At 34.6% G+C, this 16,290-nt stretch overlaps 1 protein-coding gene across 1 annotated transcript in view; it reads left to right on the top strand.

Annotated features, from left to right (window-relative positions):
* CFAP47 (cilia and flagella associated protein 47) overlaps positions 1 to 16,290 on the top strand; it is a 271,615-nt gene that overhangs the window by 120,056 nt on the left and 135,269 nt on the right. The window contains 3 exon segments of the mRNA XM_050332181.1: positions 1,995 to 2,191; positions 6,438 to 6,581; positions 8,148 to 8,321. Of these exon segments, the coding sequence (XP_050188138.1) occupies positions 1,995 to 2,191; positions 6,438 to 6,581; positions 8,148 to 8,321 (515 nt within the window).

The raw sequence follows: 16,290 nt of genomic DNA, 5'->3' as shown, positions 1-16,290 counted from the left end.
ATAAACATCACCTATTTACTTGCTTTTCTTTTCATTCTTTGTAATTAAGCATAATATTTCAGTTACTCAACTGAGCTTTTCTTCAATGTATTTTTAAATGCATAAGAATCTATACTTTTACCAAAGTAATGCCAAACTAAAAATTATAAATATGGAATGTATTTTTCATGGCTTCTCTTTTGAAGTTTTTCTATAGGAGGCATTTCTGTTTGAAACGGTGCATTTCAAACATGGGTTCAACTCAGGGAAAGATAGCCCTAAATATTAGTAGTTACAATTTCCATTTAATCCAAGAAAGTAAAACTCATACAGAAATATTTTGGAGCTTCCAGTATGCTGAATTACCTTTCTTCAAATATATGGTTAAACATCTACTTCATCTTGAAATACAAGTGTTTAAAATATGTAGTTTAAATTTTAAGTAAATATTTTGTTTCAACACCCTAAAATAATTCCTATAGACAGGGACTATACTAATGAACTGAGGAATGAAAAAGGCAGTCTCATTGTTTGCATAACTGACAAACTCAGGTCACTTTTGTGGAAGAGAGCCTGTAGGGATAATAACTTCATAGAAAAAAAATAGTAATAATTAAAAAAAACTACCAGGCCATTAATCTTGTCTTTAAAAGACAACAAACTAATTATTTCAGAAAGGGTTAAACCTGAGGTGCGATTTATGATCTTTCTGATAGTCTAGTAATGTTGAAAGGTTAATAATGTCAGTCTGTACAATTTGTCTGTTGAACTTCAGCTATTTTTGTGGAAAACCTGAAGTAGTGATGACGTAAGGCCACAGGGGGTTCATTTTCTGAGAGGTGAAACCTGAACACATGAGGGAGCGCCACTTTGTGGAATAGAAGTAGCAGCACTGCCAATGAAGACGTATCATCAGAAAATAAGCCAAATAAGGGAGAAAATGGAAAATTCCACAAGAATTTTTCAGGTGTTCCACTTCAGTGAGAAGTGAATTGTTTGGAGTTTTGTTTGTAAGGTTCTCTTGCGTCATTATATTGTAGCTGACTTTCCTCATTCTCTTTTCCAGCTTTAGGAATTTGTTTCTAACTTTGGAAAACAGTGAAGAGAAACTGTCTTTGTTACATATAAAATTGCAGTGAAGTTTTTACAGCTGCAGGCTCCATGTGGTATTTCTGGTTTCTTAGAGACTCTTGGGAATGGGGAGCTCTTTTTATGGCCAGTCACTGGGGTTCCTCATGTACCTTCCTTTCTCCTTAGGAAAGAGTCTTACGAGGGCTGGTGAGGGGCTTAAAATGCTGTGAGTCTGATCTTTTCTGTAAGCAAGAACAGAGGAAACCTTTGCAGAGACTTGTTAGATCTGGCTCTGTGCAAAGATGTGCATTTGTATTGCTTTTTCCTTGCTCTAGAGATTATGGTGGGGAGTTTTCCTTACGTGCTGTGGATTGGGGAAACGAGACTTTTCGGATTCTGTTTCAGTTTGAACACCCCTGGCAATTTCAGAAGCTCTCCAAAATTTGGCACAGAAAAAGTCTAATGAGGTATCATGAGAACTACTACATTTAACAGAATTCCTGTCATTGTTGGAGCTACTCTTATCCAAATAATACTGTATTGTCACTGGTATCTCTGATAGTAACTGTTGACAAAAGTGTTGTAACTAATACACTACTGATTTATATTTACAGAAATTCATATGTGTTAAACTTTTCTGCTAGATGTAAGAAATCTTTTAAAATACTTCTCTCCATGCACTACTAAAATCAATAGAAAATATTGTTTACATGCCTCAATATACCATTTTTTTAGGAAAACACAAATGTGGCTGTGCTTATATGGCGGCACTCCTAAAATCCCATTGCCTGTTGGAAATTGCTGCTGTTGGAATTGTACTTCTGGGGAGACTCTCCTACAGTTTATTGGGAATCTCTTCAGATTCTGCAAGTGAATTTGATGTTTCTGAAAAGATTTACATCATCGTATATTTTGGTTTTTTGTTTGCTTGTTTGTTTTTTCAGATGGAAGTGATACAGTTGGGCTTCCTATAAAGTTCATTCCTCCAGACGCTGGTTCCTATCGCTGTCAGATTCTTCTGAAGTCCCCCTGTGACGTTCGTGTCTATGAGATTGAATGCGTTGTGAGTAAAGACCAAGTTGATGCCGAGCTTGAATTTCTGACTCCAGCTTACCAGTCAGTGATTCAGAATATTCCGATTGTAAGTTCACTTTACTATTACAAACTAAAGTAAGATTTAGGACTTTAAAAAAAAATGGATTCCTGGTTAATACTGTTAAAATTCACAGTTGTGGAATGCACAAATGCATGTAAATACTGACTTGAGTGTTATTTCTCAAAGTCTATATAGTAGATAATATAAAGCTTGTTAGGAAAAATAATTTGCTTCAATTAATAGTTGGCTGAGCTTAATTCTAATGTTTCACTTCTGAGAATTATTAGTCTGTTACTGAATAATGTTATCACAACAAAAGTGAAAAAATTAGTTGTTTAATCTAGGGAATAAATGCACTATTTCTGAAGAAAAAAGAAGGAGTTATATTGAGGAATAAAATAGAAGAACTAGATTACATGCAGTTAAAAAAATAGGGTAAGCATAGACAGAATATTGTGTATACTTTTATCATATCTACTTTGTGTATGAAACCCTTGACACATGAGGAGTAAGAGCAGAGAGTAAAGATGGATGCAATATGATCTCCCTCAGAAAATTATTGGTCAAATTTCAGAGAACTTTTCCCATTTGAAATTAAAGAATAAAAATTGGGGAAGGAGTTTAAGCTGTGAGAGAAGGGATAAAGATTCTTTAAGAGATAAAACCAGAGAAATGTCTCCTGAGATTCGAATTACGGTTTGGTTTATGTACTTGATGGAACTTTTTGATTGCAGAGCCACTGAAGAATACTAGTGAGTTAATTTATAGAGAAATTATTCTGAAATTTGATAGTCAAAAGAGTGGGGGCAGATTCAAACAAGAAGACAATATCTGGGGAAAGACTGTACTGTAGATGCTCTGTCAAACAGTGAGAGTAGACAAGGAATGAGTTCATTGGAAAGAAAAGAAACAAAAAAAAGGCAAGAGAGTGAAAAGTAAAGAAAAGAAATATTACGGTGCTATCTCTTCTTTCACATACGTTTTAACATATTAACGTTTTATTTATTAAGCATTGATTTTACATTAGCTTAAAATCAACTGATACATAACACAGAAGTGTAAGGGGGTTTTCCACCTTGTTTAAACAGACAGCTCCTAAATCAAAGCAAATCTAAATAGATTTGCCTTATTCTTTTGATGGTTTTATTTTCCACTTCAGAGTGTTCTTAAGTACATGCTTTTAAATGTCGTGCAGGGGAGTTATGCTTTTATACTTTTAAGTTCTGCCCATTTTCTTAGCAAGGAATTAAGAAATACCCCAATTTGAACATGTACTCTGTCTGTGTGAGAGAGGGAATGTGTACCTCTGTTAGTCTCTCTCTTTCTATGAAATTCATGTACGTAATCACAAAGTCTGCTCTAAGTATTATGCCCTAAATTTGCAAAATCAAACATTGATGGACAAACAAATATGAAAACGTGAAGTTCTTCCTGTCCTTTTAAATCCTAAGGTTAATTTTCTGACTGTACATTATTCTTTTCACAACGTTTCTTTCATGTTCAGTACAAGCATTGTGTTACTCTTGTTCAGAGTTAAATACTTTAGATTTCTATAGACATTTATTTAGTTGGAGTTTCTCCATCAGAAATTTTTCCACACTTTTATCTTGTTAGTTAGCACTATTACAAGTGTCATTTTAATTTTTAAACTTTGAAATGTTCTGTAGAGAAAAACAGATGCTCATAGTGAAACTGAGGATGGGGTTGTTCAATCTGCTGCACTTAATTTCTTGAACCAAATATTTAGTGTTCAAAGCACTTTTTGCACACATGAGTGGACAAATATGTGTGTTAGGTAGAACACTTTATAAATGGAGCAAATAAAATTGTCAACTTGTTTGCTTAAAGCCATGGAGTGAATTAGTGACAGAGGCAGAATAAGAACACAGTTGAATCAGAGATCTGTGAATCGGGGTTTCTTTGTTTGTTTGTTTGTTTGTTGGTTTGGTTTTTGGTTTTTTTGGAGTGGTTTTTGGTTTTGTTTTTGTGGTTTTGATTATTGTTAATTTTTTTTTGTAGGGTTTTGTTTGTTTTGTTTTCATTTTGTTTTTTTTAATATGGGAGTTGAGGCTGAAGTTTCCATAATTCTCTCAAGTGTGAGATGAATGTAATTGTTCCATCTATTACTTTCAACCTCTTCAGGTATAGGTCCAATACATGGAACCTTTTTATGTACCTTGGATTGAACCACCTACCATTATGTGAGAAAATTCTAACTCCCTTAGCATTAGTTGTGTTTATTATGAGAAAATTCTAACTCCCCTAGTATTAGTTGTGTTTCTTATAATTTTAACAGGCTTTGGATAAAATTTTGCATTAAGCAGAGCTCCTGTAAGAATTAGATGATTAAGCAATTAAAACTGTTTATTAATGAACAAGTACAAGGGAGTAGAATTTAACATATATTTCCTTTCAAGTTTCTAATGTTTACAGTTAACCTTAATATCTTTCTTTAGAAGATACTTTTAGACAAATTCATGCTGTATTAGAAGGATTTATTCTCAAATCTTCGTTCGCAAAGCCTAGCCATGATGATGATGATGATGATGATAAGGATTTATTACAGAAGAATTTCAAAGTGGCCATTTTTGTCAACTAAATTTCTCTAGATGATAAGTTTTTGTGTTAGAGATTAAGAAGAATTACTTGTGCTACATATTGGTGTAATCATGACTAGTGTGGATAAAGGAAACATCTGATACCAATGGCACTAGAAATCATTAAAAATAAAACAACTTAAGCCCCCAAATTTTCACTGTCTTCCTCTTTTCCTTAGCTAGGAACAATCATGATGATGTTTTTCCTCTATCCCACCTTTTAAAGTGCTAAATTAGCAGAGTGATGACCTGCCACTTTTAAAACTGGTCAAACTGGTTTTCAAAAGGATAAAGCTGTTCCTGATATTGTGGAGGAAAAAACCCATGAGAATAAAAATAAGCTTTTGATGCCTTCTTTTCACTTTCATTTTGTCCTCGGCATGAGGATATCAGTCAATTACTTTTTTCTTTTGTGTTTTCTACAAGAGATATATAATTGTGGTTAATATGGACTTGGAGACCAGAGTGATAAAAGTATTTTGAAAGACTGAGGCACTACACAAAACTCAAAATTCCAAATAGGCATACAAGCTCAAGCACTCAATTTACCTCTAAACAACTAAAAATTTAGCATTTATCATAGATATTAAGCAAACCTTATATATATGATACTGCAGGTCCTGTGTCATGCCATGGGTCGGTTCTGATGACCACAGGTCTTAGTTTCTGAGGCTGAGTCTGCTGAGCTTGAGAGACTTTCAAGGAAGGAAAAAAAGACTGAAGTATCATCTCTAGTCCCTCAAATCCACTGTTTATCTCTGATGTTTATATACAGTTTTCCATGGAGAAGACCATTACAGGTCAAAGGAGTATTTTCTCTTCATAGATCAGATCAGATTAATCTTCTCTATTTGACAAGGCATGTATATTGGCTTATGAATGGCAGTTTATTTTCTCTTTCAGATGGATGTTAACTTTTTTTCAGTTGGATGTTTGGTTGTCTGGATCTTTCAAATAGTAGGAATCTGAACAGCATTATTTTAGTTTGACTACTTTTATGCAACCTTCAAGCATGTATTACAAAATATCTCACTTTCTACCATAACCGAGCAGTCCTGTGATACGTCTGGATGCAAGATAAACACGTTTCTTAAACAGGCTTTCAAACTCCTCAGGACAGGCATTCTTTAAGGTAGTTTAGTCTCTTGAAAGACCAGATTCTGAGAACACAGGACTGTAAATACTCCTTTGGAGACAGAGTTCTTAATTCATTAGCAAGACTGATCCTGTAATAAAGTCAGTTGCCAAACGAGGCAATATAGGCCAGCACAGCACATCAGCACTTCAAAGAGGTACACAAAGATATTTTTTTTGCAGATGGAGAAGGAACAGAGTTTTGGCTAGCGTTAAACAGCACCATAAAGTTACTTCTAAATGTTTATGATGATACTTAAAAATTCCATCTTGACCATTAGCTAGATCATGCTCATATTTTTCTAATGAGTATTCCTGCTGACAGTATTGCTACTGATATTGTGGGTGCTGTACTTCTGGCTGCCTGGAGTAAGAGATTTATTATTAGTTTAATTCATTTTTAAAATGCACTGTTTTTATTCTCCCCAAAGGTGCTCTGAGCCAGTACTTTGAGCTAATGAATACTGTACTCTGATGTGGTGATAACTGCAGGTGAAAGCTGAAACGCACATTAAAAAATTTAAATCCATAATCCAATTTACATTTTGCTTTTATTTCAGAGTAATACTTCCAGTGTGGACTGGAGACTTGAAGCAAAGTTGGAAGGAGAGGGGTTTTATGGCCCTCCTGTAATAAATGTTGGTGTAGGTGAAACAGCTCTGTATCCTCTCATGTTCAATCCTGTTGCTGAGTGTGTAACAACGGTAAGAGAAAATTAGTTTCAACATTTGAAAAGGAGGCTTCTATCAATAAAGTGACCATCAGTATTCAAATTATGAGAGTGTTTAGACAATTACTAATATTAAAGCATCTGCTTGAGAGAAAGAAATGGATAGATTTCCTACTGGTTGAACTAACAACCCAAAAGAACTAACTTTGCAAACCTTAAGATTAGATGTGATAGATTTCTCTACCCTCCATTATTATGTCTTATTTATTTACTTTTCTTTTAAAACCTTAATTTCTATTCATTTCCATTAAGTCCTTAAATCCTACAATTATTCTGTAAAGATTCTGAACTTTTACCACAAATATATACATTGTGTTAGTCTATTTTAAATTGTATTTTGTTGCCTGAATAATAAAGTAGTAACATTGAGTATTTCTCATTGCATGCATACATCACAAATTAATTTATGTGATGAGTACTTTATTTAGTAAAATAATTTATTTTGCAAGTTAAGGCACTACTTCAAAGCTGCTTTTGCCATCAGAGTAATCACTATTCTGAATGCTAAAATGAAGATCAGAGCAAAGGTTATGACACATTTAGCAAGAAGCAGTACTTGTGGTTTTGCCTGTATAAGAGTTGAGAGATTTTGACTGCAGGTTGCTATTGAAATGTGTGAATTGCCAAAGACAAAAAAATCCCCAAAATATTCTGTGAAACATAAGTAACCATTCTGCTTTCATTACCAGCCAAATGTAATGTAGTTTAGGAATCCAGTATTATAAAATTATTAAAAGCCAAAAGCTTTGAATCCTTTGATGGCAAATGATTATGAAGAACATTTTAGTTGAATCACAAAATCATCAAGGTTGTAAGAAACCTCCAATATTATCCAGTCCAGCCAACAATCCAGCACCACCACAGACCACATCCCCAGTGCCACATCCAGATACCTCTTGAACTCTTCTACAGAAGGTGACTCCACCACCTCCCTGGGCAGCTAATTCTAATTCTTAACCACTCTTTCAGTAAAACCTTTTTTCTAATATCTAATCTGAACTTCCCCTGGCACAACTTAAGGCCATTTCCTTTTGACCTTTCACTTGAGACATAGAGAAGAGACCCACCTCTACCTCACTGCAACATCCTTTCAGGTAGTTGAAGAAAGCAATGAGTTCCCCTCGAGTCTCCTTTTCTCCAGGATTAAAATTCCCAGTTCCCTCAGCCCAGGTGAAGGACAGGTGGAAATGCTCAATGAGTGAAGTTCAACATTATATAAGAAACAATTAGGCATGAGAAAATATTTTCTTGGATATTTGTTTTTCAAGGAGAAACCAAGAATTATAGAATTTAGAAATATGGAGACTTTATATTGTTACATTTCATAATTTAGAAAAACTGAAAATGAAAGCTTTTGTTTTTTTGGTTTTGTTCTCTGTTTAGCAATGGAATTTACCTAAGAGAAAAGTCAATAGGAGCACTTTCTTGTAAGCATGGTTTTCCACCTAAATTTAAGATTAATGAACTAAAAGAGCTGCTTTGGCAGCCAAAGGGGACTTGTACAGTGATGAAACTTTTTTTTATCCTTTCTTTGTCACAGGGGAAGCTTATTCTACGAAATGTTACAGCTGGCTCTGAAAACATCTTCAGTCTTAAGGGAATAGGGAAGAAACCTCTGCCACAGGGTTGTATTGTGATAGATTGCCCAGTGGGAAAAGTCACTCATAAAATTTTATGGGTGCACAATTATACGAAGAACAAGTTAATATACAAGGTAATTTTTTTTGATAATGTGACAAATACTTTTATCTCCAAGGACCTGTACAATATGTATTACTGTAGCAAATCTTACTGTAATTGCAGATACCCTCATAAACTTCATGTATGCATGAGAAAATTTTACATAGTTTAAAGTATATGGATATGTTTACAGTCAGGAAATTTCTGAGCTAGTGTATGATTTTACTGTATGTTTTATGGAAAAAAAGATTTGTGTTTTAGTGTGGTTCCTGAGGGGACAACACTTCTACTATTGCTCTCTGTTCATTTGCTCATCTGTCCTCCTTTCCTTCCCCACTGGTTTGAAAACATTGGCCAACTCCATCAGTTTTCAAATCAGGGCCTTTAGAATTACTGGGTTCATAAAATTGTCATAAAACATTGAGTATTACAGGTGCAGGAAAAGGACAACATTACTAACCAGCTAAGGGAAGCATTGCAGCATGAGCTCTCTCTATACACACTTCCAATGGCCCAGTGGCCTGGCCAGTAAGTGCTTGCATTTCATGGAAGAAATTCTGGCAGTTACTGTCTATTACCCAGCTGTTAATCCAGCAGTGTTGGAGGAAGTTTGGAATACTTTGTGTGTTTGCTGATGGGAAAGAACATTCAGAGGCAATAACTGGGATTGTTGAGTGGCAATGGGTCACTGGGGAGATTGATAGAAATTCTTAGAAAATACAGTCTTGTTAGTTTCCCTGCTCAAGAAGGTGTTTTTACTACTAAATATAGTCCTGATTATTTTTCATATTTTCAATTAAATATATTTTATAACTGGATTTATTCAAACACATTTTCCTATTTAAAAAGTGTTTTAGTACTGTAACTCCATGATTTTCCTACTATCTTATTTGCATGTTTAATTTGAAAGTGATAAAAGTATTTCAGTAGTTTTCCTTCCTTTCTTATCTATTTATTGGATCTCATGTCATATACCAGCAGAGGTAGAATGTACATTAGGGCAAAGAAAATGACTTCTGTTTTTCTTCTCAGCTGCAGAGAAGGTTCTTGAGTAGCAACATCTTAGACTTTGCTCAAGGAAAATCCATATTTGTGACTCTGTCATGGCATTTAAATCTAGAGTAGATGGCATGTAGTTATTATTGCTATGAACTGCTTGCCAGAAGGGCTCAGTCTATTAAAGCAGTGCAGGGAGTGGGCTAGTGATTGCCAGCATATGTAAATATAAAATCTGACAAGTTAACTGGTGTGGACTTGCAAACAGAGTGATCTTTTGCTCTCTACCTTAGTGCCAGTAGCACCAAATGCTGCTTTACTCAAAATGAAAGGTAATGGTAAAGAGTGGCCTCACCTTATTCTATAAAGGGAGATAATTTATATACCAGCAGCAGCTTTCTACAATGGTAATTCATGGCAATGTGAAAATCCTTCCTTGAACTCTTACTAGTCTCCAGTTTTCCAGGTTTTCACTGGTGAATCTACATTTAATAACCTCTGTATCCTATAGAAAGGTCTAGCTTCATATTCCCATTTTTTGACTCATTATTATCCCCCAAAACAAACAGGGAAATGATTTTTTGGGCATCACCAGCTTTGACATTTTTTTTTTCAACAATCTTAGTTTTTTAGATGTGAATGCATTTACATTTCTAATACATTTGTGTTTTCATCTCTGAAAGAAGTGAATGTTTTTGAAAATTGGCAACAGAACTATTTTTTCTGCTTTCCCATTTTGTGTGAACTCAATATTTTTTGTGCCAATGAAAGTGAAAGGCACAGAAATAATAAACTTCAAAATGAATACATTAAAGTCATTCATTGTATGTGTTTCCAGAAACATTGCATTAAATGAATTTATGATAGCTGTAGCTAAGCCAGGGTAAGCTGGGTTGAACTTTGACCTCCTTGAGGGTCTTGTCAGGATCCTGAAATCTAGTTTTGGTTGGTCTTGTGGTGTTAGGTTTTTTTTTATTATTATTTTATTTTTGTTTGTTTTTTGTTTGTTTGTTTTTTGTTTGTTTGGTTGGATGGTTGGTTTGGTTTTTGTTGTTGTTGTTGTTTCCTCTATGAAATACCACTTGACAGTCCAGCTATGTGTGCTCTTTTTCCTCTGGGATTTCTGGGAGAGAAGTAGTAAGGTCAGCTTTTTCATGCTTGTATGCATGTACTAAATTAATCAGTGTGAATAATGTATTTTCTCTATGGTAGGTTTTTACCCAGAAGCAGCTACAGAACAGTTGAAGCAAGGTGGGCTGGAATTGCTGGAAAGGGCACAATTACTAAACCTACTGGTGTCTGGAAACTGTCCCCTCAACAAAGCAAATAATATTAATCACTTCCAGCACTCTCCAGCAGATGTCATGTAGTGTCTTGTGCTATTGTAGTGAGCAAAGTTCATTTGCTTGCTTTTATTTCCAGAAGGGTTTGTCTATTAGTTGGGATTTAATCACTAAATCTAGAACATGACCACCAGTATCGATATTTATTAGGAGAATGCAGAAAAACCTCCTCTAAGGGTGAAATGTGACCAAAGACCTTGTTGGAGAAACAAAATAAACTTTATTTTCTCAGATGTGTATAGCACAAAGAGCAACAGGAGAAAGAAATTATAGTTATTTTGTTGGTGGTGTTCATTCCATGCTGCCTGATTATTGGTAATGTTGTGGAGCAGAGCACAACAGACTAGTTTTGTCTTGGTCAGTGTTTCCCTTGAAGGCAATTGCTGACAGCTCAGTGGTAACTCCTCCTCCTGTTTAATCCAGCATCTGTGAGATTTTCCTATATTGTCCTTGACCTAAATTAGTGATTAGGTAGAAGAAATCTTGTCAGTCTTGGCAGAGACAGAGCAAAGATAATCCAAAAAGTGATAGTTTTGGAAATGTTTTTGATGGGATCTTTTGTAATTTTATTGGCTAGTGAACATCTTCATTATTAAATTGGTTGATTTGCTCCATACATCCTGCATTGATGGAGTATATCCACTATGCAAGGTAATTTCTCATGGATAAACTGGGACATACACATTATTTTAAAAAGGCATAAGAATTCATTTACAGAAGTAATAAACCTCAAACTATATCAAGAATGGTATGAAATATTGCAGTAGCTGACAAACATAATAATTTATGGGCATGTCCATAAACAAACAACTTACTGCATGATGAATCCCTAGCAATAAGTTATTTGGCTGAATTAATAATTCGGTTATTTTGCCTTTGAGGTATAAATTTATCTTCACTATTCCATTTTAATAACTTCATCTATTAAACTATAAACTTAACTAAAACCTCACTTCATTAAAAAATAAATTACATTGTATATATGCTACTCTGTTTCTCAGTATATGCTGTATTTATTATAATAGCTTAACCAAAATAAGGGTACCACTGCAAAAGTACCCTTATTTAAAATGAAAGTAAGTTTGGAAAGAGGAAGAGGGAAATAAGTGTTTACTGCATAAGGAAAGCTCTCTTCCCTCTGAATAATACTTTTTTCCTTTTCAGTCATATATAGGGGGTTTATGTCTGGGGCTGCAATAATTTCTGGGTGTGTGGTTTGATTGTCTGTGCAACCATTGGTGAGTATCTAGAGCTGGGGAGGGAAGACGTGCCACTGGAATTCAGTGGAGGTCACATCACTGTACCTTAAAAATTCTAAGCAGAACACTTTCAGTGCCCACAATGATTAAAAAGACAATTTCCATAAATTCCCTTGAAAAATATGAACTTTTATATGGTCTCTTTTAGACTGATTGATGTGTTAAACCTTAGGGAACTACTGCCACTGTGTTCTTCATGGCTGGTTCCAGGGCATCTTGCAACAAATAGACTTTCTCATGATTAACTTACTCCTGGATATGAAAAAAAAAGTGACAACAGAATTCATAAAGAATTTGTGCACATATAACATCAACCAGAGAGCATATCCTTCTCTGGTGCTGAATTAATGTAAGGTTAGTGACTGCAACTTAAATGGAGTTAGTGTCTGTAAAATTAGATTCAAATCATCCTACAAGAGGATGCAGTATAAAACATTTCTATGAAAATTCAGTCTGTCAGTCTCACGACAAAAATTTTTATGGTTTTTTTTTTTTTTTTAATATATATAAAAGGCACTGCTGGATATAAATAAATAATTGTCTGATGCGTTGATGGTTCCTTCTAATTACACCTTGGGTAGTAACTTTAGCTGTAAAGGTGCCTAATTCTTTCAAGGCTTGGTTTTGCAACAAAAATATAAAACTGTGCAACTGTTTTTCTCAATGCTGTTCAAAATAGATACCATTAAAGTAAATTCTCCAGAGGAATCTCAAGGTACAGTTAAATTACCTTTCAGGTATTAGGTTATACAAACTGTTAGTAATTTATGAAACTATTGTGGAATAAATACATAATGAAAAAACATGAAATCCCTGTTCTCTAGTGCATTTATCTCTCTTTCCTCTATATATCTATTTTGGATCTTTACAATGTCAATGAAAGAATGGCATGAAGGTTGGGTATTTGTAACAAATGCCTCAAAATAATAAAATTATTTATCATAAAAATTTAATGAGGGTCTTCCCCTTTCAGGCTAAGTCTTATTTGGTAATGTATCTGATATTTTCTGAGAATAAATTCTATGCAACTCCAGAAACCTTATCACTGAAGGTCACCAAGTTTATGTTCTTTAACCACAAGTAAATCTGTGTATTCCATAATCCTATTTTTGTATTTCCTTCCAATTTCAATCCTTTTGTCTTCCACGTTACCTACCAAAACTTTTGTAACAGACTTCATTAAAGAAAAACCATTCTTCATAGCAATAATAGAGGGTACAAAGGCCTACAAAATTTTAGAGTAAGTGTAGTTGTTGGCAGGTGTTTTTTGTGATGGCTAGTTATGAAATTGTTTGATCAATTAAGGGTATAGTCAGGTCTTAGGTCAGATTTTTTTCTTGAAATAGGTTAGTGGTCTTGACAGCTGGCCTTGCACATTAGGACAGAGGATAACAGACTGCCTGTCCCACTAACTGGTAAAAGTAATTCCATATCTTGACTCATTCTGGAGAGCTTGTAAATCTGAATGTTATTTTTTTTTATTGTTAATAAAAGCACCCCAATTTATGCCCTACTTTCTTCAAAATGTATTTGTCTAACAATAATGACCCATTAAAGATTTTGTCACACACATTAAGATACCTTTGGGAACATGGTAGGTTATTATAGAATATACAATTATATAATGCTACATCTGAGACTAAAATTGTGTCTTTTTTTTACATACAATCCCCATAAAAATGCATTCAAATAAGCAATACCTATCTCTCTACTATTCAAAAGACTTAAGGCTCACTGGATATCAATTCTTTTGTTGCTTTGCTCCAAGCTTTCCACTACATTTATAAAATCTTTACAATAAATTATTGTTATAAAAATCAGCAATTTCTGGACTTTTTCCCATGTAAATTCTCCAACTTTTTCACTTTCTGAGTGTTCTTGGATGTATTGTTTTTGCATAAACACATGTGTAATATATCTACAGTTAAGCAGACAGATGTCACACAACATTATGTCATATTGGAATCTCAAATGTCTGTGAACACTTCTCTTTCAATAGAATTCTTGGTATGATTTGTGGTATTAGTATAAATTGCCTCATGTGCATGTGCAAGTGTGGGCATGCACCTTTATTATCCATTTGTCATCTGAGGTTGATCATTTAATTAGTCCCAGTAGCAGAGCTGATAAATCACATGGCCATTAGAGCAAGACAAAGTTCAAATTAAGGAACACATAAAAGATAACTGGTGAGTGATGTCTGTTACAAGCATAGACCTTGTCAGGATGTAGGAGGTAGGCGATAATATTCTTGTGACCACTGTTTGGAGGTTGGCTGAGGTGTGAGTGACTTCAAGAGTAGAGACAAATAGGGTTGCAAAATGAATGGGAGTGATTCATTAATGATAAGATGGTGAGTGTTGGTGTCGGTGGGAACAGTGAGCAGCATAAGGAATGCGAGTGAGTTTAATGACTGCAGTGGGAGAGGTGACAGCAGACTGCAATCAGCATCAGTTATGTACAAGATTTAGTGAACCCAAAAGGCTCAATCTGATGCAGGGGAGGGAAGGGAGAATTCCTTCATGTCTTGATATCAGCATCTGGATCAAACACTGAAACAGTGGCTGTGTATGTACTGAAATTGGTTCATTGCCTTCACTCAGCCTCTTCCTATTTGGTTGTAGAGTCATTTCCTTAAGATTAACAACTTCATTTTAAAATAAATGAGCTTCTGTTAGTTCAGTTCTCAGAAAAGGTTTCCAAAACTTCTCTTCAGTGACTGAAAATCATCAAACTTTCAGGCCATATTTACTCATCAGCAATCCATAGGTGTTTAATGTTTACAGTCAACTATGCCAGTAGTGTTCCTTTTACTTTGACATCTTTTTGTAGAAACTAGTCAGGTATGTCCAGTCTTTGATGGAAAGTGTATTACCCTACTCTTGTGCTTTTGAGCCAATTTAAATTAATCACATTTATATTACTATTGGTTCTGTCTCCATGTTACCTTTTCCTTAAATAAAAATCTCATTTTAACTAATCTTATTTCTATCCTTAATAATTTGCTGTCATTTCTGTTATCTTAGCTGTAATTTTTAGGTACTTAGCCTTTACTTTGTATACATTCTTTGTAAACTGAAATGGAATAATCCATAAATGTAGAATCGTGAATAATTTATTGTTTATCTTTTATTAAATGAAATTTCCCCATCTTCAGTGTGTAACAGCTCCTCCTTTCTTATTCTTTCTCTCTGTTAACATAGTTAAAGATTTTTTTTTCAATTTTTTTTTTCAGTTTGCCAGTTGAGAAAGACTTCTCATTGGTATCTTTTTTAGCCTTTTTCTTCTTTTTTTTTTTCATTCCCCCTGCCCCCCCCCCCCCCCTTTTTTTTTTTTTCTTGACAAGCAGTCTCTTTTCCAATGCTTTTTGGTTATTGGACTTTGAATATCCAGTTTGAAATGCAGGAAGAGGAAGATTTTTGCCTTACCATTTTTTTCTCTGTTATGTGGAAAAGAAGTTCCAGATTGTACTTGCACCTGAACAAGGGATTATATTAACATAAATGCCACAGAGAGGGAATGCATTATAGGCAATGACCAGCTGTATCAGAAGACAAGATGATTTAAGAATTGGGTTTTTCAACAGAAAATATTAAAAAAGCATATTTACCTTAAAAAAAAAAAAAAGTAACTTTTGGTAGTGTGAATATGATCTGTGCATCTAATGCTGGTTTTGTTGCAAAAGAAATCTTTGTAGAATGCAGGTCTCCAATTGGATGCCTGACAGGCTAACTGTTGTCATTAATGAAATGACTAAATGAACTGGAAAAAAAAAAATCCAAGCTTTTCGGATTTGACTTATGATTCTGCTCAAAATTCACCTAAAGAACAGAGAGACCATTTTTAATGTAATAAGAAATTGCAGCATGCTACAGTACTACATGATATCCTGAAGATATTTTTTTTAAAAAGCCTCCATGCCTCAATGGAAAATTGTCACCTGCAGCAGAGTGCAGAAATTGCAGTGTCAATTTAAAATGCTGTCCCTCAGCAGGAGTTTGCTTCACCCAGGGGCAGAGGTAACAGAAGAGAGGGTGTGAGCAGAACCATTCACACAGTTCACCTGCTGCTCTTTGTACCAGTGACTCCAGCAGGGAATTACCAGCTGTGCTTGGTGATGCCTCCGACTTCAATGCCTCTTCCATGAGCAGCTGATCCCAGAGTCTGTCTGTAAAAAGGGAGAAATGAGAGACAATTAAAAAATACTCTCAGCATATATTCTTGCAGTGAGCTTTATAGTTTGCAAAATATAAAATTCAGCATATGAAAACTGTATTGGTCTTTCCGTTGTTCACAGTTACTACGTCTGTCACGTATGCGTGTCATTTACAAAATGTGACACATCAAAAAACACAGTTTGATATCACTTGAGGTCTAGCAAAGGATGTCATAATGACACTTCAGA

The sequence above is a fragment of the Myiozetetes cayanensis genome, unplaced genomic scaffold (genome assembly GCF_022539395.1).
Source record: "Myiozetetes cayanensis isolate MyiCay16 unplaced genomic scaffold, myiCay2020 scf5-8, whole genome shotgun sequence".
Lineage (NCBI taxonomy): Eukaryota > Metazoa > Chordata > Aves > Passeriformes > Tyrannidae > Myiozetetes > Myiozetetes cayanensis.
Note: the sequence above shows the minus strand (reverse complement) of the source record. Positions and strands in the feature narration are given on the sequence as shown.